Here is a 25,567-nt window from a genome sequence, read left to right on the forward strand (position 1 = left end):
GGCCGTTGCATACATTTGAGGAGTGAACCAGTGGATGGAAGATCTATCTTTCAAGTAAAGTGAAAACAAATAAATAAAAAATTTTAATGTCTCTTCAGAAACAGTAAAGGCAGGCACAAGCATTGTTATGCAGCACATAGTAGTGACAACACGTATCAGGTAATATATCAAGTTAAATTTGTTCCAAATTTGATTATAACACATTTTTGTTTCCTGAGGTCTGAGCAAACAAGTATAGGAATCAGTGTTGCTAACTTGGTCAGACACTGATAACTTTTAAAAATTAAAAAGGAGGGGCCTGTATTGTGGCCACCACTGCAAGGCCAGCATCCCGTAACAGAGCACCAATTCAAGTCCCAGCTGTTTTGCTTCCAATCCAACTCCCTGCTCAAGTGCCTGAGAAAGCAGCGAGAAAATGGCCCAAAGTCCCTGGGCCCTGCCACCCACAAGGGAGACCTGGATGGAGTTCCTGGCTCCAGGCTTCAGCCTGGTTGTTGCAGCCGTTTGGGGGAATAAACCAGCAGATAGAAGATCTCTTTCTGTCTCTTTCTCTTTCTGTGTTACTCTGCCTTTCAAATAGATATATACAAACTTTTTTTTTTTTTTTAAGATTTATTTATTTATTTGAAAGTCAGAGTTACACAGAGAGAGGAGAAGCAGAGAGACAGAGAGGTCTTCCATCCGCTGGTTCACTCCCCAATTGGCCGCAACGGTCGGAGCTGGCTCCAGGAGCCAGGAGCTTCTTCCGGGTCTCCCACGCAGGCGCAGGGGCCCAAGGACTTGGGCTATCCTCTATTGCTTTTCCAGGCCATAGCAGAGGGCTGGATCGGAAGTGGAGCAGCCACAACTTGAACCAGCGCCCATATGGGATGCTGGCACATCAGGTCAGGGTGTTAACTCGCTGCGCCACAGCACCGGCCCCATGTATACAAACTTCAAAAATTAAAAAAGGAATTTTACTCCCAGTACTCTTCCTGTGCCAAACACAGGGGATAAAATACCTACTAGGAACAGAACAGAAAAAGGCAAAGCCAGACATGTTGTCTACTTGAGTTTATTCTTGTTCTTTAAAAAACAAAACAAAAAAGAGGTGAGGGATGGAGGGGGCTATAATCCATAAACACCTTGAACAGGAACCAGGACTCGGAGATTTGGGCATACTCCCTCTACCCACAACCTCAGTTCTCGGACAGACTCCCACCCACCCAATTTTCTTTTAAACAAGACACCCGAATCAGCAGCAGAGGTATCTGGGGGTAGTCACTGAGGTCTGGAACACTGGGAATGGGCGGGGGAAAAGTCCAAAAAACAGGAATTGGGAAGACAGGGGAAGGAATGAGGGAGAGGCTAGGTCCTGGGGGACAGGCGGAAGTGAGCCAGGACGGGGGCACCCTCCTGCCTGCTGCCACCAGCATTTCCCCAGACCGCACAGCGCCCCGTGGTTTGTTCTGCAGTCCGTTTCCCACTGCCCAGAGGCCTCACAGGCCAAGCTCCAAGTCCTCCAGCTCCTCCTCCAGCGCCCTCCTCCTCGCCAGCTTCTCCAGCTGCTCTCTGCTGGGCTGGCTGACCTCCCCAGCCTGGATTCGCTGCTGCAGCTCCTCCACCTGACGGAGCTTCTTCTTTAGGTTCTTTATCTTCTTGGCTTTCTCGGTGGTGGCAGCTGGGTCGGGCTGCTCAGAGGCAGCTGTGGGGGCTGCCTGGGAGCCCTGTGGAGCACTGGGGGGTCGGGGTGTGTCTCCCACGGACACCTTCTCAAGAGTCCGGCTCAAGGCCTCTGCATCTCCTTTTTCTTGTTGCTGCCGCCTCTTCTCCTTCCGCTTCAGGTTGCGCTTGGCTGTCTTAGAGAGGCCTGGCTCACCACCTTCAGGCCTGGACGGGGCGGCAGGAGCAGTGGCCTCAGGGCTCAGCCCTGGGGGCAGTTCTGGTTTACTCTTGAAAAACTTGACATACTTGTTTTCATAGCTGCAGGAAAAGGGAGGTGTCAGCAGTGCAGAGAATCCCAGACTCTCCTAACCCCCCTACTAACCCTCCCAGTCACCGCACTCCCACCACATTTCTGCTTCCTCCCGCTCTGGAGGCCCCCCTCATTTGGAGGATCTGATGGACAGAGATCACGGGAATAGGACTGAGCACTGTGACCCTCCCTCACCCCTGAATCCCCGGTCTGGAAGGAGTCGCCCTCCGTCCCTCCTTCTCCTTGCAGCTCCTTCAGTAGGGACCCCACCCAGCAGCCCTCCTCAAGCCTGACCACGCACACTGGGACCTCCTCCTGGGGCACGTAGCCTTCTTTGACCCTCCGCTGCTTGCGCCAGGTCCCGTCGGGTCGCTGTGTTGAGGCGATGTACTTGCCTGAAATGAGTGAAATTAAGATGGAGAGTTACTCTTTCTCACTTTTCAACACTGCCCCAAGATCACAGAACGCATGAACGTGCAGCCCTTCCCTCGGCTCAGCCATCCAGCACCTCTCCTCAGCATTCACTATTTCCTGAGTGTCTGCACACCGCACAACACACCTTCCGGCTCTCAACGGGCTTTTATTTTGATCATTTGGTTGGCAAGAAAGGAGAGACACAGATGAAGAATTTTTTTTTAAAACACAAGATGGCAGCAAGAAGACATTAATGAAGTAATGAACAAGAGGCTAAAAAGAGGCAAAACCAAGAACCATAGGGAGAAATGACCACAGATGATGCCATAGAGAACAGGAAATTTTATTTAGATGGACCCTGAAAACAGGTCAACTCCCAGGAATCCATACTACAGATATAAAAAGTACCAGTGCACAAGGATATATGTAAAGCAGGTTTGGCGATGCATTAACTGAATTAGCAAAAACCTGAAGGCAGCTTCAATGGCTATCCACAGTTGAATAACTATACAAATTTGGTTCATCCACACAATGGAGCACCTGCTGTTATTAAAAGAACAAGAGGGACTGGCACTGTGGCACAGTAGGTTAATCCTCTGCCTGTGGCGCTGGCATCCCATATGGGCGCCGGTTCTAGTCCTGGCTGCTCCTCTTCCCATCCAGCTCTCTGCTGTGACCTGGGAAAGCAGTAAAAGATTGTTCAAGTCCTTGTGCCCCTGCACTCACATGGGAGACCAGAAGATCCTGGCTCCTGGATCCGGATCGGCTCAGCTCTGGCCATTGCGGCCATTTAGGGAGTGAACCAGTGGATGGAAGACCTACCTCTCTCTCTGTCTCTCTCTGTAACTTTACCTATCAAATAAATAAAAATATTTTTAAAATGTATTAAAAAGAACAAGAGAGAAAAAGCACTGACATTGAATACTAGTCACGACATACCAAGTGGAAAAGTGAGTGGTGGGATAACGTATGGGGCCTTCAAGCTTTTCTGTTCCAGTACCTCTCTTACACTCTTATTCTGTAATACTGTGTATTTTGCTATGCAGTATCTTAAAAAAGGAGCATTTGTTAATCTTACCAGAACTGTCTGTAAGTACTGGAAAGCTGTCAAGGGCACAGTGGCAACTACAAGTTTTCCAAAATTCTAATTTTCAACTTGAGGGTTTGAATTTTATCATTGGCAACAAACTACCAGTTGTTTTCCTTGAAATGGCAAACTTAATTCCTGCACTTTCAGGAAAATTACCTTCAGATGCTGAGGTCTGAATTACCATAGTTTGTCAGTGTCCTTGCCAGTAAGGAAGATGTTCCATGGTAAGGAAGCTTATTGGGCTTGCGAACCTGACAGCGGTGCGAGGGCCTGTCCTTGAGACAACCCTCAGTGCGGTGGGCAGCACAGGTGTTTCATGCTTACTTTCCATTTAGTCGCAGAGAAGGTTAAAAAGAAGTGTACTCAGGGGCAGGGTTAATAAAACTAATCACTTCTGCTGCACCATCAATGACTTTTTTTAAAAAAAAGATTTAAGAGTCACAGAGAGAGCAGGAATGAGAGAGAGAGAGAGAGAGAGAGAGAGAGAGAGAGAGAGAGAGAGGAGCAATACCTTCCATCTGCTTGTTCACTCCCCAGATGGCTGCAACGGCCAGTGCTGGGCCAAGCTGAAGCCAGGAGCCAGGAACTTCATCCCAGTCTCCCAGATGGGTGGCAGGGGCCCAAGCACTTGGGTCATTCTCTGCTGTTTTTCCCGGGCCAGCATCCGAGAGCTGGATTGGAAGTGGAGCAGCCAGGACACGAACTGGTACCCATATGGGATACAGGAGTTGTAGACAACAGCTTTACCCCTTACAGCACAATACCAGCCCATCAGTGACATTCTTAAGTGAAATTCCAAGTGTGTGGCAGTGACGAGCACAATGACTGGTAGAGTCTGGTGCCGCCATCTTGCCAAAGGCATGCTGATGGGAGAGCAGTTTTACCCGCTATGTCTTTTGTAACATCGGTGCAGATGTCAACCCAATGAAAAAGGGAAATAAATCTGTTTTATTATAAAAACTGTTGTAGAACTCCTGAAATGCTCTTAGGAATACCCCAAGGGTCAGACAACCCTTTGAAAATTGCTAGTATAGCCCATGGTCCCCATTTTGTTGGCACAAGGGGCAGTGCCTAAAGGTCTAGTGTAGCTCAGACACAGGGACAAAGACAGAGGTATGGAAGGACATAGCAAGCCTCGAATGCTGGTTACTTTCAGAGGGACAACCTGGAACAACAGCTGATAGGAGCCACTAACATATATATGTTTTGGGGCCGGTGTTGTGGTGTAGCAGGTTAAGCCATTACCTGCAATGCCAGCATCCCATGTGGGCACTGGTTTGAGTCCCAGCTGCTCCACTTGTGATCCAGCTCTGCTATGCCCTGGGAAAGCAGTAGAAGATGGCCCAAGTCCTTAGGCCCTTGTACCCACATGGGAGACCTGGAAAAAGCTCCTGGCTTCTGCCTTTGGATCGGCCCATCTCCGGCCGTTGTGGCCATCTGGGGAGTGAACCAGCAGATAGAAGACTTCTCCTCTCTGTACCCTATCTCTTCTGTCTCTCCTGTACTCTCTCTGTAACTCTGCCTTTTAAATAAATAAAGCATTTTTTAAAAAACATATATATGTTTTGTACTACTCTTTTTTCTTTTGTGAAAATACAGAAAACAAGAGGTTTTTTTGTTTGCTTGTTTGTTTTTAAGTCACAGCAGGTGTTGCAGAATGGCAGGTTAAGCTCACTCCTTGGGATGCCCGTACAATACATCACAGCGCCTCATTCAAATCCAGTTTACTCCAGTCCAGTTTCCTGTTAATGCACCTGGAAAGACAACAGGTGACAGCCCAGTACTTGGGCCCCTCACACCTATATGGGAGACAGATGGAGCTTCTGGCTCCTGGCTTCATCAATCTGGCTGTTGTAGCTATTTGGAGAGTGAATCAGCAAATGGAAGATCGATCTCTCTTTCTCTCTCTCTCTGTCTCTCTCTGCCTTTCAAATAAACAAACACATAAATCTTTCTTAACAAGTAAAAAATAAAAGTTAGGGCTGGCATTGTGGCATAGCAGGTTAAGGTGCTGCCTGTGATGCCAGCATCCCATATGGGTGTGGGTTCCAGTCCTGGCTGCTCCACTTCCGATCTAGCTCCCTGCTAATGAGCCTAGGGAAGCAGTAGAAGACAGCCCAGTCCTTAAGCCCCCAGACCCACTTGGGAGACCCAGATGGAGTTCCAGGCCACTAGCTTTAGCCTGGCCCAGCCCCAGCTGTTGTGGCCATTTGGGAATAAACCAGCAGATGGAAGCTCTCTCTCCCTGTCTTTCCCTCCCTCTAACTCTGTTTTTTAAATAAATAAATCTTTTAAAAAGTTATAAAAATAAAAGTCAAGTACAGTACATCCCATGTGGATTATATAATCCACATTTATTAATATTAAATAAATTGGTATTCTTTGTTTAAAATGCAAATATCACTAATAAATTATAATAAAAATTCAATAATTATTCCCTTAATTCATTGTTTAAAACTCTCTTAGTTTATTTTCATTTTATTTTAAAGGCAGAGAGAAAGAGAGAAATCCTCCACCTGTTGGTTTACTTCCCGAATGCCCACAATAGCCAGGACTGTGCCAGGATGCAGCCAGGAGCCAGGAACACCGTCCTGGTCTCTCAGCTGGTGGCAGGGATCCAAGTAATTGAGTGATAACCCGTGTGCCCCCTTCACACACCATGGTGTTCATCAGCAGGAAGCTGGGTTGGAAGCAGAGCAGAATCTAACTCAGGCAATCCTATATGGGATGTAGGTTTCCAAGTGATACCTTAACCACTGCATGAAACGTCAGCCTCCAAAACAACAATAACAACAAAAATTGTTAAAGAAAATAGGCAAGATTTGACAGGTGGACAAGATGGAAGAAAGAAAAAAACATGAGCAAAGAAAGACACGGATGTGGGGATGGCATGGAACAGAGTGCAAAGGGTCAGGTGAAGAGTTCACCTTCGGAGTAGGAAGCCAGGCTGGAAATAAAAAAATGGGCCAGACCTAAGAAAACCTTGAAAACAAGGTCAAGAGGCCTGCACCTTCTCTGAACCACTGAGGGTACGCGGAGGACTTCTTACCCAGCAGTGGCAGTGCAGGGCAGCAGTGAAAACAAAGCATGCAGCAGCTGGCAGGCTGAGACTGGAGCTGGGCTGGAGGAAGACGGGTCAAATTACAGCAAATGAAAACATAATGCATTCAAAATAGAAGCCCATTTAAAAACAAAATTCCAGACATGGGAAGGTAGAGGGATGACACTCTCAGAGACGGAAAACAGGGCAGTCTGGCTGAGTCAGGGGAAGGACTGGTACAATGACTGGGAGGATGTTCAGACTCTCAGAGCCAGAGAAGGAGTTTCGAATCTGGCACATGCATGCAGCATGCAATAAATATTTGTCGTATGAATGACTCCTTTACCCAGAAGTTTTTGATAAATGAATGAATTCTATATCCAAAGCAATGTTTTAAGGGCAAATAATCTGTTAAGGTAAAAAGGCACATTGGAAAAAAAAAAATTGGGGACTGGGGAAGCAAGTTAGGAAAAAAAAAATATTGCAATAATCCTGGCTTGGAGAGGTAGACTGGTGGAAACAATGAAAATGAAAAGGACGAGACTGATGCCAGCTATACTGTCAAAGAACTGACAGCACATGGTAAGTAATACACTGACGAGGGGAAGGGTGAGAGGGCTAGATGTGAGCGATCATTCAAGACACTTTGTTTTAGTAATCCCAATCTTGAGAATTTAGTATAAATAGTTCCAACATGAAAAAAAAATTAAGGAAGAGATAATTATGTGAAAATTACAGCATTATCTATAAACAGCTAAAGAATTTTTTAAGATTTGTTTACTTATTTGAAATGCAGAACAACAGTCAGGGAGAGACAGAGAGCTTCCATCTGCTGGTTCACTCCCCAAAAGTCTGCAACAACCAGCAGTGGGCCAAGCCGAAGTCAGGAGTCAGGAACTCCATTCTGGTTTCCCACATGGGTGGCAGGGACCCAAGTACAAAGCCATCTTCCTCTGCCTTCCCAGACATATCAGCTGGAAGCTGGATTGAAAGTAGAAGAGCTGGGACTCAAACCAGCACTGTGATATGGGATGCCAGTGTTACAAGCAGAGGTTGTAACAATGCTGGCCTCCCTAAATGTTTTTAAAGCTGCATATCCAATTATACAAGAATGTCTAAATATATGTAATATGTCTGCTAGAAATGATGATAAAAAATCATGTAATATGATGTAATGCAAAACATAAAGAAAATATGTGCTTGTCTATCTACCATAATTTCAACTATTAAATATATTATGCATATTTGTAAGCTTAGAAAAGACTAAACAGGAAGTGTTCCGTTCTCACAGTAGTTAAGGCACTGTTCAGGAAGCCTTTATCCCATACTGGAGTGCCTGGATTCCAGTGGCAGCTAATGCACCCCCCAGGAGGCAGCACATGATGGCTCAAGTACCTGGGTCCCTGCCACACACATGGGAGACCTGGATTGAGGTCTGGGCTCCACTCCTGGCTTCAACCTGGCCAAGTCCTGGCTGTTGCAGGCATTTACAGAGTGAACTAGTAGATGGGAGACCTCTCTCTCTGTCAACTAAAATGAAAATAAATTCTTTTAAAAAAATAAAGAAATATGTATTAATGAAAATGTTATATTGAGCTCATAATTTTATACATAATTTTTCTTTTTAAAAATTCCCATTAATATTGTTATTTTACTGTGGATTGAGATTTCTCCTAAATGGCTTGAAAAACTACAGTTCTACAAAACAGAGTGGAATTATTGGAAGCTATGGTTAACCAGATGACTCACAAAGACTTTAAAAGGGACACAGTGTCTGTTGTTGTCCTTGGAATATGGGCAGGATGTAGACAGGTAGAGGTGGAGATGTGGTTGAGGAGAGAGGTGAGAGGGAAGGATTTCAGACATACAGAGATAAGCAAAGGAACAGGTAAGGCTGTTTATTTTAAGCAGACTATGCCTTCAGTGAAAATCCTTCCTGGATTCCAGCTGCCCTCAGAGTACTTACGTGGAGGATGGAGCTGCACACAGAGGCCTCCTTGACCTAGCTCTTCCTCATCTCCAGCCTCCTGGCACCCAGCCACACATGCTGCTCTAAGCCACAGAAATATTCACAAACCCCATGCAGACACAGGCTCTATTCTCCATGCCTTTTTGCTCTTGCTTCCCTTGGCCTGGAATAGACTTTCTTTGTTTCTTATCTTAGTTAATTCCTATTGGTCTTTAAAGGTCAAGTTCAAGTATAAACTCCCCACAACAGCCTTCCCTGACCTCTGCACACCCTTAGCCAGGTTAGGGGGTGACTTCTGTGTGCCCACAGCACCTATGTTAGCCTTCATCATGTTCTAATGTTTAACATAATTGTTTGCCTGCTCCATAGCAGGGACTTTGTCTTTGAACTCTGTAGTCAAGAGCCTGGCTCACAGGAGACAGCAAATACTGATTGAATTATTGAATGAGTAAATTTAACGATCATATTAGGGAACAGAAACAATCTAGCATGTTGGGCAAAAAGCATATTGAATGGGAAAAGAGACTAGAGGTAAATTCATGAAAATATGAAAGGTCCCCTATGTCCACTAAGTTTAGATTTAAGCCTCAGACTGTAGGAGAATATTAATAAGTGAGGACAGGTGATCAGCTCAAAGCAATGCTTTAAGATTAACCTGAAAACACATACAGCTGCCCCTAAGTATCCATGGAGACTGGTTCCAGGACCCCTTAGGGATATCAAAGTACCCTGCTCAAGTCCCTTATATAACAAGGCATAGTATTTGCATATTATCTATGCATATTCTTCCTAATACTTTTAGTCATCTCTAGACTACTTATAATACCTAATATGTTGTAAATTCCATGCAAAGAGTTGTTACACTGTGTTGTTTATGGAATAATGACAAGACAAAAAGTACTAATATGTTTAGTACAGACACAATTTTTTCCCCAAACATTCTCAGTCCACGGTTGGCTGAATCCATGGATGCAGAAACCACAGATACAAAGGGCTGCCTGTACCACAAACCAGAGGGAGAGGAAATGAAAGCAGTAGCTGCAACATGAGAAGACTTGACTGAGATGGTCTCTATGGTATTGAAAGGAAAATGAGCGAGGAATTTATCACAAAGGGTAAGTCAACAGGACCCAAAGACTGCCAAGATTTGAATTAGAGAGGAAAGAACTGAAACAATGCTATGGGACTTAATCTGATATTTACACATGTATTCTCTTACTTTTCACACCATATCTATGGGTAAGCAGGGCATATGGTAATAACATTTATTCACACATGAATTTTAAATGTTTATTGAGCACTTCCTGTTGTGCCAGGCATAGTATAACAGGAGCTGGGCATACAATAATGTGTAAAGCAAGATTCTTGCCTTCTTATAGCATACATTCTAGAAAGGAAGAAAGACAACAAATAAGTACACTAATTAAAGTATCACTCAAATCTGGAAACGTGGAAAAATAAAAACCACTAATATAAACAAAGTCCAGAAGAGAAGATAACTTTATGAAAACACTAATTCAATTCTAGACAAGTAGTGTTTTACATGGAATCAGGGAGAAAGGGATAATATCAGAAGCATACATTTAAGTTAATCGCATAGAGATTACAGTAGTACCCCCTTATCTGTGTGGGATACATCTGAAGACTCCCTCATGGATGCCTGAAACCACAGACAGTACCAAACCCTATATAGGTTGAGCATCCCTGATCCAAAAATCTGAAATTCCAAATGCTCCAAAATTCACAATTTATTGAGCACCAATATGATGCCACAAGTGGAAAATTCCACACCTGACTTCACGTAATGGGTTGCAGTCAAAACACAGGCACAATAAAAATTTTTATAAAATTATTTGCAGGCTATATGTTTAAGATGTATGAAATTTAAATGAATTTTGTATATGGAATTGGGTTCCATCCCCAAGATATCTCATTATGTATACACAAATAGTTTAAAACCTGAAACAATCTAAAGTCTCCACCTCTGGTCCCAAGCATTTCAGATTAGGCATACTCAACCTGTATATTAATTTTTCCTAAATATACATACCTATAATAGTTTAACTTATAAATCAGGTACTAAGAGATCAATAATAACTAATAATAGAATAATTAAACAATATATTATAATAAAAATTATGTGAACACGGTCTTTCTCTCAAACTATCTTATCATACTGTACCATATTTTTGGACCACAGTTGACTATAGATTAACTGAAACCGCAGAAAGTAAAACCATAGTAGCAAAACTGTGGATAAGGAAAGACTACTGTGTAACTGAAGGTTTGGGAGTAAAGACAGACTGTGAGGAAAGGCAGGGCAGAAGCGTCTTGAATGGCCATCCTGTGTGGAAGCCCTCAGAGATACAAACAGCCCCATGATCACAAAGGAGCACCTATTTTATGTTATCTTGGTTCCATCCTCTGGCCTTGATGGTATCCAAGGGTGAAGTCAAAAAGAAGGGAGAGGTTTGGCGATTCCCACCCCTAGAAATAAAAACCAAGGGCAGAATATCAGGACTTGCAGATAACATCTTTGAGGAGAAACTACAGCTCAGGGACTGCTACTATTAAAACTTTTAAGCTTCATCATTTCTCCACTACATTTGCCTAATGTTTTTTATAGTCTTCAATCTGTTTCCTTAAATCTACATTAACAACAAAATCTCTTTGAAATGAAAAGGGTCTTCTTATTTCCCGGGGTCACAGGAAGACAGTAAGGAGACAACACAGTGAGGGGTGGAGGAACTCCAAGGGACTGGGGGACGTGACTAGGAAAGGTGAGAGAGGTCTGCAACGTGGATCTAGAGCACCCTCAGGGCCAACGATCCTAAGATCTGGATGTAGCTTCTGATGTAGAGAAAACAGAAAAAGAGACAATAATTGGAGAAATGACCCGGGAAAACTGGTTGTCACCACATCCCTCAAGGAAGAAAAAGAACCACCAACAAGGGAAAGTGAGTCACAGGAAAGGAGAACCAGGATGGCTGGAGACCATGGAGATGAAAAGAGTGGTGAGTGAGGGTAGGTGATTGACAGTGTCAAACACTGCATTAAGGGGCAGGCAGTTAACAATATCAAATACTGCAGAGAGATCAAGGACAAGAAGAAACAAGAAAGGGGTAACTGTTTTTGGCAATTTGGAAATCTCTGGTTATTTCTGAGAACACAGCCTCAGAAAAATAGAGCGGTCAGATGCCAGATTACAAATTCATTAAATTGTATAAAGAAACATTTATTGAAAGCTTCTTACGAGAAAAGGACTATACTAAGTGGTACAGGGATTGCCAAGATGAGCAAGATGGTCCCTATTTTCAAGAAATGTACAGTCTTAAGTAAGGAGCAGGTAGGCAAATCACAGACACACAACCATTAAAAGTTTCAAGTCACACCCCATTTGGTAAGGGAAAGGGACGGGAAATTAGGACAACTTCAGGGACTTGACTTTAAAGACGAGGTAATAGTAACAACATATCAGCAGCCGACATTTCTGTGAGCAGAGAAAGGAAGAAGGGGAGTCAGAGAGGACCAAGAAACAAATCTATAGCAGTGAAAAACTACCCTATGTTAAGAACAAGTAGAAAACAGCATTTATGAAGAAGCCACATACAAGGAACTTGACATACACTGTGTTGCTGAATCTAGACAATGGGGAGACATTATCATTTACAGCTGAAGAGAGGTTAAAGACATGTCCAAGATCACAAAGGTAGCACATGGCTGTAACCCAACACCCCCAAATTCACACATCATCACACTGCTATTCCATCTATCTCATAGCCCAATTTCACCAGAAGTACAAGCAAAAATGTAGTATGTGATAACAGTACACTGAAAAGCAGTTTGTGCTCATATCAGAGACCAGGGCTTTGGATGCAGTCCATACATAAATTCAATAGTCAATTCTCAAAAAGTAATAGCAGCCACCCTTCATTGTTTGCTTGCCAAGAACACTGCTCAGTGTTTATATACATTATCTTAATTTAATTTTCACAACTCTATGCAATATTAATTCCATCTTTACAGATAAGAACTTTAATAACTTGTCCAAAGTTAGTAAACTTCATCAGAATTCAAACACGGGCTATGGGGCCAGTACTGCAGTACATATGGTTAAGCCAACATCTGTGACACTGGCTGGCATCCCATATGGGCTCCGGTTAGAGTCCCGGCTACTCTATTTCTTCTTCTTCTTTTTTTTCTTTTTTTAAAGATTTTATTTATTTGAGGGGTAGAGTTACAGACAGTGAGAGGGAGAGACAGAGAGAAAGGTCTTCCATCCACTAGCTCACACCCCAAATGGCCCCAACGGCCGGAGCTGCACCGATCCAAAACCAAGAACCAGGAGCTTCTTCCAGGCCTCCCACATGGGTGCAGGGGCCCAAGGACTTGGGCCATCTTCTACTGCTTTCCCAGGCTACAACAGAGAGCTCAATCTGAAGAGGAGCAGCTGGGATTAGAACCAGCACCCAAATGGGATTCTGACACCCAGGTGGAGCATTAACCCACTGCACCAAACCGGCCCCAAGGCTGCTCCACTTCTGATCCATCTCCCTGGTAATGGCCTGGGAAAAGCAGCAAAGATGGCCCAAGGATCTGTGCCCCTGCCTGGACCTGGGAGACCTGGATGAAGCACCTGGCTCTGGATGAGGGGACTGCAGTCATCTGGGGAGTGAACCAGGAGATAGATCTGTCTCCCTTTCTTTCCCTCTGTAACTCTTGCCTTTCAAGTGACAGATAAATCTCCAAAAAAAAAAAAAAAAAAAAAAAAAAGAAAGAAAGAAAGAAAGGAAAAAAAAAAACCATGAGGCTGGCATTGTGGCACAATTGGCTAAGCCACCATTGGCAGAGCCAGCATCCCATATGAACATTGGTTCAAACCCCAGCTGCTCCATTTTTTTTTTTTTTTTAAGATTTATTTATTTATTCGAAAGGCAGAAATACAGAGGGAGAAAGAGAGAGATCTTCCATCCACTGGCTCACTTCCCAAATGGCCACAACGGCCAGGGCTGGCCAGGCCAAAGCCAGGAATCAGGAGCTTCATCTAGGTCTTCCATATGAGTACAGGGGCCCAACCATTTGGGCCATCTTCTGCTACTTTCCCAAGAGCATTGTTAGGGAGCTGGATCAGAAGTGGAACAGCCAGGATTCGACTGGCACCTTATGGGATGCCAGCACTGCAGGTGGAGGCTTAACCTACGCCACAGCAACGGCCCCTGCTAAACTTCTGATCTAGCTCCCGGGAAAACAGTGGAAGATGACCCCAAGTGCACGGGCCCCTGCACCCATGTGGGAGACTCAGAAGAAGCTCCTGGCTTTGGCCTGGCCAGCCCCAGCCATTGCAGCCATTTGAGGAATGAACCAGTGAATAGAAGATCTTTCTTTCTCTCTCTCTCTTTCTCTCTCTCTCCTTCTCTACCTCTGTAACTCTGCCTTTCAAATAAATAAATTTATCTTAAAAAAAAAATCCAGGCTGTGAATTCCAAAGGTTGTATTCTTCATGCTATTATGTATTGTTATAAATGAAAGAATACATAACGGATCAACCTCACCAGTAAACAATGAAAACAGAAATTCAATGTCACTAGTAAACAAAGAAAATAGAAATTAAAACAATAAAACATCATTTTTTATCATTTTTATCCATCCCAGAATTTTTAAACATGAGGATACCAATGCACTCGAAGTGGTGAAATCAGCCTAGCAGTTGGCATACCAGGTAAAAGAGGACCACTTTCCACATCAGAGTACCCAGCTCCTGACCTGACCTCAGCTTTTTGCTAACACAGACCAGGGAAGGCAGCAGTGATAGTGAAAATAATTGGATTCCTGCCACCCACATGAGAGACCTGGACTCCAGTCCCAGCTCCATTCCGGATTCTAGCTTCCTGCTATTGTGTGCCCTGAGAAGGTAATGGCTCAAGTGGTAGAGACCCAGCCACCCATGTGAGAGACTCAGACGGAGTTCCTTGCTCCTGGCTTCAGCCTGGCCAGCACCAGCTGCTGTGGGCATTTGTGGAGTAAATCAGCAAATGGGAGATCTTTCTCTCTCTGTCTTTCAAATCAATAAAATCAATTCAAATTTTTAAACAAACAAAATATTACTTCTATAATACATTAACAGGAGTTACCCTAAAAAATTGCTAAATAAGTCTGCGAAATTCTGGGTAAAACACACACAAGAAAAGGTTTTGTTTGAAGATGCATGTATTTCTCTGAAAGGCAGACTTACTGACAGGGAGAGACAGAAATATCTTCCATCCACCAATTCTCTACCCAAATAGCTGCACACCAAGAGCCAGGATCTTCAACCTAGTCTCCCATGTGGGTGGCAGGAGCCCAGCTGGCTCCTTCCTCTTGGGCCATCTTCTTCTGCTTTCCCAGGCCTACGAGCAGGAAGCTAGATGGGAAGTGGTATCTGGGACTCGAATTGGCATCCAAATGGGATGCCAGCATTGCAGGCAACAGCTTAACCTGCTACATCACAACACCTATCCTTTGTTTTTGTTTTTAATAGCAAGGTTTAAATGAATGAATATGTTCATATTCCTGTGCATACACAAGATGGGAATATGGCTTACAGTAGTTCCCAAAGGTATCTGAGCACAGAAATCTTAGAGTTACTTGTTCTGGGGCACATCTCAGAGTACTACTAAGGGCTGAGGCTCTTATTTTGATATTCAGCCTTTCGGTATGATTCCATCCATGTTATTTTACATGTTAGCTATGTACATTAAAAGAAAAACTGCTAAACTCTATGTTCTGGAATTACCAGTTATGTTTGTGATCTATATTTTATTTTTATTATGAAAATATCTTTCAGGAGTGGGCATTTGGCCTAAAGTTTAAAATGCTGGACAGGGCCAGCACTATGGCATAGCAGGTAAAGCCACTGCCTGCAGCACTGGCATCCCTTATGGGATGAGACCTGGCTGCTCCACTTCCCATCCAGCTCTCTGCTATGGCCTGGGAAAGCAGTAGAAGATGGCCCAAGTCCTTGGGCCCTTGTACCCACATGGAAGACCTGGAAGAAGCTCCTGGCTCCTGGCTTCAGATCAGCGCAGCGCAGGTCGTTGAGCTGATTGGGGAGTAAACCAGAGGATGGAAGACCTCCCTCTCTCTCTCTGCCTCTCCTTCTCTCTCTATGTAATTCTTTCAAATAAATAAATAAATCTAAAAAAAAAAAGAAAGAAAGAAAAGAGTTGCAGGCTTTAAAAACAAAATGCTGGGGGTTGGCACTGTGGCGCACCGGGTTAATGCCTTAGCCCGAAGCTCTGGCATCCCATATGGGTGCTGGTTCTAGTCCCAGCTGCTCCTCTTCCAATCCAGCTCTCTGCTATGGTCTGGGAAAGCAGTAGAAGATGACCCAAGTCCTTGGGCCCCTGCACCCTTGTGGGAGACCTGGAAGAAGCTCCTGGCTCCTGGCTTCAGATCAGTGCAGCTCCGGCCATTGCGGCTACCTAGGGAGTGAACCATCGGATGGAAGACCTCTCTCTCTCTCTCTCTCTCTCTCTGCCTCTCCTCTTTCTGAGTAACTCTGACTTTCAAATAAAATAAATAAATCTTTTTTAAAAAAATGCTGGTTATGACATCCATGTCCCATATCAGAGTACATGGGTTCAACATCTGCCTCTAGCTTCCTGCTGAGACAGACCCTGGAACGCAGCACTGACGGCTGAAGTAACTGGTTTCCTGGGTGGTTTCCTGCCACCCATATAGGGCATTCTGATATGGGATGCAAGTGCCTTCAATCACATCCCAACTGCTGTACCAAATGCCTGTCCCCAGAGTTCCTGAAATAAAAATTTTAGAAACAATTCTAGTAACAGAAGAAACGTAAGATAGGGTACATGCACTAATAATAAAACACTCTGCCAGTATTTTAGAAAATGTTTACAATGCTTTTTATTTGAAATTCAGAGTTAGAGAGAGAGAAGAGAGATCTTCCATCCTCTGGTTCACTCCTCAGATGGCTATAACAGTTAGCACTGAGACAGGCCAAAGTCAGGATCCAAGAGCTTCTTCCAGGTCTCCCATGTGGGTACAGGGGCCAAGCACTTGAGCCATCTTCCATTGCCTTCCCAGGAACATTAGCAGGAAGCTGCACTGCAAGTGGAGCAGCTGGGACTTAAACCAGTACACGTATGGGATTCTGGCGTTGCAGACCAGCACCTACACCAGCACCTACAATGGGTTTTTTTGTTGTTGTTTTGGTTTGTTGTTTTTGTTTTTTGCCAAGAATATTATCTTTATTTTTTTATATGCAATTTCTTAAACTTTGATGTTTAATGAGTTTTAACAGATTCGATGTGATTTGTAGAACATAATGGTATTCCCTTCCTCCCTCCCTCCCTGCCCCTCTCCCACCTTCCTTCCTTACAACAGGTTTTTAATAGCAAGGAAAAATATGTCATAAGATTACATGGAGCATCCCATATGGCTGCTGATTTATGTACCGGCTGCTCCTCTTCCAATCCAGCTCTCTGCTTATGGCCTGGGAAAGCTGTGGAATATGTCTAAGTGCTTGGGCCACTGCCACCCACATGGGAGACCAGGAAGAAGCTCCCGGCTCCTGACTTCGGATGGGCTCAGCTCCGGCCATTGAGACCATTTGGGGAGTGAACCAGTGGATGGAATACCTTTGTCTCTGTCTTTCTGTAGCTCTGCCTCTCAAATGAATATTTTAAAAAAAAATCTTTAGGGCCGGCGCCGTGGCTCAATAGGCTAATCCTCCACCTTGCGGCGCCGGCACACCGGGTTCTAGTCCCGGTCGGGGCGCCGGATTCTGTCCCGGTTGCCCCTCTTCCAGGCCAGCTCTCTGCTATGGCCAGGGAGTGCAGTGGAGGATGGCCCAGGTGCTTGGGCCCTGCACCCCATGGGAGACCAGGAAAAGCACCTGGCTCCTGGCTCCTGGCTCCTGCCATTGGATCAGCGCGGTGCGCTGGCCGCAGCGCGCCGGCTGCGGCGGCCATTGGAGGGTGAACCAACGGCAAAGGAAGACCTTTCTCTCTGTCTCTCTCTCTCACTGTCCACTCTGCCTGTCAAAAATAAAAATAAAAATAAAAATAAAAAAAAATCTTTAAAAAATATAAATAAGGAGGGCGAGGCATTGTGGCACAGTAGGTTAAGCCTCTGCCTGCAGCGCCCACATCCCATATGGGTGCCGCTTTGTGTCCCAGCTGCTCCTCTTCCAATACAGCTCGCTGCTATGGCCTGGGAAAGCATTAGGAGATGGCCCAAGTGCTTTGGCCCCTGCACACACGTGGGAGACCTGAAAGAAGCTCCTGGCTCCTGGCTTTCTATTGGCCCAGCTCTGGCCATTGTGGCCTTTTGGAGAGTGAACCAGTAGATGGAATACCTTTCTCTATCTTTCCCTATCTATGTCACTATGCCTCTCAAATAAATAAATACATTTTTAAAAAATTATATGAAAAGGTAAGACATAAAAACATATTCTTGGGGCCAGCATTGTAGTACAGAGGGTTAAGCCGTTGCCTATGACCCAGCAGCCCACATCAGAATATCCATTAGAATCCTAGCTGCTCAACTTCTGGTCCAGCTCCATGTGAATGCATATGGGAATGCAGTGGAAGAGGACCCAAGTACCTGCAGCCCTGCCACCCAAGTAGGAGACCCAGATGGAGTTCTGGGCTCCTGGCTTCAATCTGGACCAGCACCAGACATTGTGGCCACTTGGGGAGTAAATGAACAGATGGAAGATCTCTCTCACTCTCACTCTCACTCTCACTCTCACTCTCACTCTCACTCTCACTCTCACTCTGTGTGTGTCTGTCTTTCCCTCTCTCAGTCACTTGTCAGATAAATAAATAAATAAATAAATAAATCTTTTAGAAAGTTAAAAAAGTGGGTGCCAGCATCCCATATGGGCGCCAATTCAAGTCCTGACTGCTCCACTTCCAATCCAGCTCTCTGCTATACCCTGGGAAAGCAGTAGAAGATGGCCCAAGTCGTTGGGCCCCTGCACCTATGTGGGAGACCTGAAAGAAGCTCCTGGCTCCTGGCCTCGGATTGGCGCAGCTCCAGCTGTTGCAGCCATTTGGGGTGTGAACCAGTAGATGAAAGACCTCTCTCTCTGCCTCTGCCTCTGCTTCTCTGTAACTCTGCCTTTCAAATAAATATTTTTTAAAAAGTTTAAAAGCATGTCATCTGATTCAGCAAGTTTTTAAAAATAAAGGAAAAAATGAGATGGGCATTTGGCCTAGCTGTTAAGATGCTGCTTGGGATGCCCACATCCCACACAGGAGTGCCTGGGTTCCAGTGCCTCTGGTCCTGCTTCCAGCTTCTTGCTTTTAGCAGGTGATGGCTCACGTAGTTAAGTTCCTGGCTCCTGGCTTCAGCCTAGCCCAGCCCCAGCCTTTGTAGGCATTTGGGGAGAGAACCAATGGATGGGAGCTCATTCTGTCTCTCTCTACCTTTCAAATAAACAAAACAAAACAAAAAAATAAACAAAAAAGGATAGAAGGATATGTACCAAACTGAACAGTAGACTCTGAAGTAAAAGAATTATATTGAGGGGCCGATGCTGTGATGTGGTGGGTAAAGCCGCTGCCTGCAGTGCCGGCATCCCATATGGGCAGTGGTTTGAGTCCTGGCTGCTCCTCTTCTGATCCAGCTCTCTGCTGTGGCCTGGGAAAGCAGTAGATGGCCCAAGTCCTTAGGCCCCTGCTCCCATGTGGGAGACCTGGAGGAAGCTCCTGGCTCCTGGCTTCAGATCGGTGCAGTTCCGGCCATTGCGGCCAACTGCCTCTCCTTCTCTCTCTGTGTAACTCTGACTTTCAAGTAAATAAATAAATCTTTTTAAAAAAATTATATTGAACAAAAATCACAGAACTACCAGAGCAGGCATTTGGGACCCCCACATCCCACAGCAGAGTGCCCAGATCAAGTCCCAGTTAGTCTGCTTCCAATCCAATGGGCACCCTGGGAGGCGGCAGTGAGGGCACATGTACTTGTGTCCCTCCCCCCTGACACTGGGTCAGAGACCTGGACTGAATTCCAGGTTCCTGGCACTGGGTTGGCTCAGCTCTGGCTATTGCAGTCATTTGGGGAATGAACCAGTAGATGGACAAACTCAATTTGTCTTTCAAAAAAAAATTTTTTTTATTTGTTTTTTAATTCAGAAAAGAAAAGATCAAGGTGAGCACTTGGTGGAGCACTGAAGTTGCTGCCTGGGACCCTGTGTCCCAGGTTGAAGTGCCTGGTTCAAATCCAGGTCCCTTTGCTTTCCATCCAGCTTCCTGCTTATGCACTTCCTGGGAGGAATCAGCAGATGGAAGGAGACTCTGCTTTTCAAATAAATAAAATAAATCTTAAAAAAAAAAGGCCGGCGCCGCGGCTCACTAGGCTAATCCTCCGCCTTGCGGCGCCGGCACACCAGGTTCTAGTCCCGGTCGGGGCGCCGGATTCGGTCCCGGTTGCCCCTCTTCCAGGCCAGCTCTCTGCTGTGGCCAGGGAGTGCAGTGGAGGATGGCCCAGGTGCTTGGGCCCTGCACCCCATGGGAGACCAGGAAAAGCACCCGGCTCCTGGCTCCTGCCATCGGATCAGCGCGGTGTGCTGGCCGCAGCGCGCTGGCCGCGGCGGCCATTGGAGGGTGAACCAACGGCAAAGGAAGACCTTTCTCACTGTCCACTCTGCCTGTCAAAAAATAATAAAAAAAAATAAGAAAGAAAGAAAGAAAGAAAGAAAGAAAGAAAGAAAGAAAGAAAGAAAGAAAGAAAGAAAGAAAGAAAGAAAAAGAGGGGCCGGTGCCATGGCTCACTTGGATAATCCTCCACCTGCGGCACTGGCATCCCATATGAGTGCCGGGTTCTAGTCCCAGTCGGGGCTCCGGTTCTGTCCCGGTTGCTCCTCTTCCAGTCTAGCTCTCGGCATGGCCCAGGAAGGCAGTGGAGGAGGGCCCAAGTTCTTGGGCCCTGTACCCACATGGGAGACCAGGAGGAAGCACCTGGCTCCTGGCTTCGGATCGGTGCAACGTCGGCCATAGTGGCCATTTAGGGGGTGAACCAGCAGAGGGAAGACCTTTCTCTCTGTCTCTCTCTTTCACTGTCTAACTCTGTCAAATAAAAAAATAAAAAAAAGAAAAAAAAAGATAAAAGAAAAAGATCTTCTAATCCATACAATAACCCTTCATAATTGTAGTAATTGCAAAATATATGTTGGACACTATGTGCCAGACATAGAAATCATTTAAGTTTTAATTCATACAATGGTCCTATGTTGTAGGAGCTGTTACTCCAGTTTCAGCAATGAGAAAACTAAGGCTTACATTCCCAAGGCTTAAAATTCCCAACACCATGTAACTAGCAAGTACTGACCGTGGACAAGGATAACAGCAGTATAAACACAAGAATGCTATTTCACTGTAGGGGGAGGGGAAAGAGTAGTAAAAGAGGATGCGCAAATATCCCAAAAGCAATGAAAACACCTAGTGCTCAGATGTTGGTTTTTAATACCATTTTTTAATAAAAACAAGTGCTTCTTGGAAAAACGGTTAGTTCTAGGACTGCAGCAGGAAATATATGAGCCCAAAACTTCTTCAAAAAGAAGGGAAGACAGCAAAGAAGACAAAACAACAACAAAAACCCTACCATGATATGGTACCTTGAAAGCATATAGGGGCAGGCTGGAGCTATGGCACAGCAGGTAAAGCCGCCGCCTTCGGCGCCGGCATCCCATATGGGCACCAGCTTGAGACCTACCTGCTCCACTGGGGATAGGCAACTCAGAAGAGTATGGTGCTAGAAACAATGACTGAAAAGAGTTAAGAAGCAGATAAGCAATAGGGAAATGGAAAGAACAGGTGTAGACCTGATATTCAAGAAACCTGGCTGCAAACAAGGAAGAGCAAGGACCTTGGTTTTTCAGTGAAATATAAAGTGAGGTTATCTGCCACAGGAACCAGAAAAGGCTGAGGAAATAGCCAAGGGACAATATAAGGAAAAAATAATTGGAAAGAAGCTGTGATCCTGGCAGAAGTTAACATGAACTTACTTTCTACTGAATCTGCTAGCTTCTGGACTTTTTCTCTCTCAATGTAGTATGGCCTAGAAGCCAAAAAAAAAGAGTTGAGAGTTGACAGGGATGATTCAAGATCATGGAAATGCTTGCTTAGTATAAAAGATCACAACTAATGAAAAGAGCAATGAGGATAGTAACAAAGTGGGTAGTCATACAGGGGTGGCTAGGTGGCGTCATAGTAGCCATGAGGTCCTGGCAAAGCCAACACAATGGAAGGGTCAAGAACCAGAGGAGCTAAGGAAGACAAAAAGCTGATTCTGTGGGTTCAGGATGGTGAAGAAGGTAGTGATAAGGAGGTGAAAGTGGTGGGGAACACCCAAAAGAAAAGCAGTGTCACAGGAGATGCAGGATGTAGTGATTCTGATGTGCAGCTGCTTTGGAAATTCAAAGCAAACTCCATGGTTTCACACTGAGGAACTATGAGATCAAAGTATCACACAGGTGCCTGAGACTCTGAGAATGATACCAAGAAAAAATATGCCATAGGTCTGGGCAGCACATGGAAGTCTTAGCGAAACTACTATAATTGCATAGCAATACCTTCCACAAGGATTAGCGCCAGTGGTAGGTCGACAACCTGGAAGTAGTAAAGAAAAGAAAAAAAAAAAAAAAAGCAGTTAACTCCCGCTTCTCTTCTACATAGTGACAGGGAACAGAAGATACCTCTTGGTGGCAGGATAGGGTGAGATGTAATAACTGTTTTATCTAATGAAAATCACAGTAACAATGAGAAGCAGGTATTGGGTGATTATAATATTTTTAAAGCATGCATTAAAAGTTGTTAGTTTAGGGGCCAGCGTTGTGGCACAGTGGGTTAATGCCCTGGCCTGAAGCGCTGGCATCCATATGGGCACCAATTTGAGACCGGGCTGCTCCACTTCTGATCCAGCTCTCTGCTATGGCCTGGGAAAGCAGTAGAAGACGGCCCAAGTCCTTGGGCCCCTGCACCCACGTGGGAGACCTGGCAGAGGCTCCTGGCTCCTGGCTTCAGATTGGCGCAGTTCCAGCCGTTGTGGCCAATTGGGGAGTGAACCAGCAGATGGAAGACCTCTCTCTCTCTCTCTGCCTCTCCTCTCTCTGTGTAACTCTGACTTTTAAATAAATAAATCAATCTAAGAAAAAAATAAAAATTGTTAGTTTATAAAGGACTTACTGAGGAGAAAGCAAAAGGAAAGACGCAGTACCATTTTAAACAGGAGCTTGAGAAGAAGTGACACCTTTATTTTCACTAGGTACCATAACATAGGTGGACTGAGGTGTAAGGAACGTGGAAACAGCAGAGAGAGAGGCATAAATGGCATTTTTCTAAACAGCCCGTATGTAGCACGCAGTGTCACCTCTAGAGAACACAAAAACCAACACCTTAACACTTGCACAGCACCTTGCAAACCACTTTCACGTATACTATCTTATTTGACCACTGGGGAGATATTACTACCATGCACATCTTGCTAAAGAGGGGGTCATTAGGGTGGGACAAAACCATGATGAAAGCCTTGATTCTCTTTCTCAAAACACCCGCCTCACATACACTAGCAAGACACTTCAATATCTCAGACACTCCAGGCAGAAGGCACAGTGGGCTCTACCAACCTGCCAAAGGGCTTGTCACCAGACACCTCCTGTTTGCCTTCTCCCACACTCAGACCCCTCACACTCTATTGCCATCATCTGAGAAGGCAGAGAAGGGTGGTGCCACCAAGAAAACTCAAACTGAAAGTTATTTTAGGTCCCTTTATACCTCGGGACCTCAGCGACCCAACAACTGAAGATGAGAAAGTGGAAAAAGCACCATATAGCAAGGAGGAGGTCTTCAGCAGACATAGCTTCGAGAAAAAGAATGAAAACGGGGCTAGGGTAGGGCAGAAAGCAGGCACAGCTAAGAGAGGGGGGGAGGGGGAAAGGAGGAGGGCAGGAATTGGAGGGAACTGAGAGTGCAGGAGCCCCCAAGGCTGGAGAACCCAAAAGAGATACGGGTGCTCCAACTGCCGGAGAGCAGCTGATGGCCCACGAGGGTCCTGGAATAGAAACAAGCATTGAAGGACCCCCAGGTTTGAGTGACCGGAAGCAGAGACCCCCAAACAAGAGACCAGAAGGGGGCGCAGGTGACACCCCGGAGAAGAGAATGAATGGGGAAGGCGGTCCGGAGGGCGGGGCAAAGGAGGGGCCCCGGGATGGGCGGGGCACAGACCCCTTTCCAAGTTCGAACCCCTGCCCCGAGAGCCCGGGGAGAAGCGGTTCCGCGCCTCCCGCACTCACCGCCGGTCTCGTCAGTTACATAGGGAGTCGCCATCTTGAAAACGCAAACCACTTCCGGCGTGAGCGGGCTGGGGTCCCGCCCCCCTCCCCACCGGAAGTGGAGTCCTGATCGCAGCAAGCCACCATTTTAGTCTTAAAGGGAGAGCGCACCATTTCGTGGGTGGAGGTGGAGGAGAAGAGGGGAGAAGCTGAAGCAGTTAATAAAATAAAGCCCTGGGCTCTTTTACTGCCACCGATGCCATCACTGAGCGCCTGCTGCGTGTAACACAGTTCTCTGGGTGCCGAGAGAAATTCCGAGGCACAGTCCCTGTCATGCCAGGCGTTCCTCCACGTCCAAGACCTGCGAGGGAAAAGGGCCCACAAAGCGCACCTCCACCCGGAAAGCGGGGGTCTGCGGGTAGGGGGAGAGCTGATAGTAAGAAAACGATTTGGTGGCCTGCATCCAGGTTCCCGAAGCGGCTCGGTGACAAGGGGCGGGCAAACTCCTGAAACGCACGGGGCGCGCGAAGGTTGCCGGGGACGAACGAAGACCCCAGCTAACCCTCTCTAAGCAGCTGGGGACAGCGAATTCGCCTGCCGAGAGCGCTCGGCCGCCCAGCTCAACTCTCCCGACAGAGACCCGCGAGAGGGGCGTGCGAGGCGGAGCGCGCCGCGGGGTCGGTCACCTGTCCCCGCAGCCTCGGGCTTGCCGGCAGCTTCCATGACCGAGGAGGAGGCGGGCGGGTGGGGCGGGCCGTCCGGCCCTGGCTCTGCCCCTGGGGCGGCCCGCGGAGTGACGAGGGCCCGAGTCCCTGCTGGCCTGCGCTGGCCCCAGGGTCAGAGGGCAGGGTGAAGACTCATGGGCGGATCCAGTTAGTATTTTAATGAACCTCGTCCTAGTCTCCTAGGGCTGGGGATCGAAAGCAGTAATATGGGCCCTGTGTGGTCACTGCCTTTGCAGTCCTGCCCTGGCCGGAGCCGCCCTGTTCTTCAGATGAACCACATGTGCACCCTCCCTTCTCCCTCTTCAGCAACTGTTGTTCCTCCAGGGCTAAGAAGTCCTGTTGAACTTGTTTCTCCTATAACCTAGCAGGGACCGCCAGCAGGTTCCCCTCCTCCGGTGCTAACTCTGCCCTCCTTCACTCCTGTGTGGCTTTTTGCCTATCCACCCTTTGACCCTCCTCCATCTCTCCCATTTTAGCTTAATGCCCAGCAGTAACTGGAACCAGGGAGGACAAGAATATTACTGACAACCTCCGACAATAGGCTGCATACCCCATTTAAAAAGCAAAACAGGCATCTGCCGTCTATGCCGGCATCCCCTATGAGCCCCGCTCCCTGCTAATGTGCCTGGGCCAAGCATTTGGGCCCCTGCCGCTCACATGGGAGGTCCAGATGGAGTTGCAGGCTCCTGGCTTCTGCCTGGTCTAGCCCCAGACCTGCGGCATTGGGGGGGGGGGGGTGTTAAAGAGATCTCTCTCTCTCTTTTCCTCTCTCTCTAACTGCCTTTCATTTTAAAATCTTTTAAAAATAAATAAAAACAAAAACTGAGCAAGTTTGACTAGGAATTTTACAAATGAAGCCTCCAAACTCTTCTGGAGGCTACAGTTTGCCTTCCTCCCCGTTCTCTGTCTCCACGGATCTCAAAAAGACAGGAACAGGTGTTTGCCACAGACTAAGCCCCCACTAGGGACACCCACAACCCGTATGGAAGTGCCTGGATCCCTGCTGTGGCTCTTCCACTTCCCATTCAGCTTCCTGCTAATGCACAATCTTGGAAGTGATAGATGATGGCTCAAACACCGGTCCCTGGTCCCTGCCAC

General features: G+C 46.2%; 1 protein-coding gene across 5 annotated transcripts; it reads right to left on the bottom strand.

Moving 5' to 3' along the window:
• Positions 1 to 1,038: 1,038 nt before the first annotated feature.
• Positions 1,039 to 24,609, bottom strand: PYM1 (PYM1 exon junction complex associated factor). 5 transcript variants are annotated; one of them, XM_089308476.1, is made up of 5 exons: positions 24,431 to 24,609; positions 22,047 to 22,083; positions 21,480 to 21,532; positions 2,249 to 2,349; positions 1,039 to 1,962 (listed from the first exon to the last, which is right to left on the bottom strand). In XM_089308476.1, the coding sequence occupies exons 1-5, from the start codon at positions 24,465 to 24,467 to the stop codon at positions 1,957 to 1,959; spliced, it is 234 nt and encodes a 77-aa protein (XP_089164602.1). In that variant the 5' UTR covers positions 24,468 to 24,609; the 3' UTR covers positions 1,039 to 1,956. The 5 variants fall into 5 exon arrangements, with proteins under 5 accessions (XP_089164602.1, XP_089164599.1, XP_089164600.1 ...); XM_089308473.1 differs by having other exon boundaries at positions 2,256 to 2,349; positions 24,431 to 24,482; XM_089308474.1 differs by lacking the exon at positions 24,431 to 24,609 and adding an exon at positions 23,766 to 23,924 and having other exon boundaries at positions 2,256 to 2,349.
• Positions 24,610 to 25,567: the final 958 nt, after the last annotated feature.

This window comes from Oryctolagus cuniculus, chromosome 11 (assembly GCF_051225735.1).
Source record: "Oryctolagus cuniculus isolate XC-2025 breed Fujian yellow rabbit chromosome 11, ASM5122573v1, whole genome shotgun sequence".
NCBI classification, from domain to species: Eukaryota; Metazoa; Chordata; class Mammalia; order Lagomorpha; family Leporidae; genus Oryctolagus; species Oryctolagus cuniculus.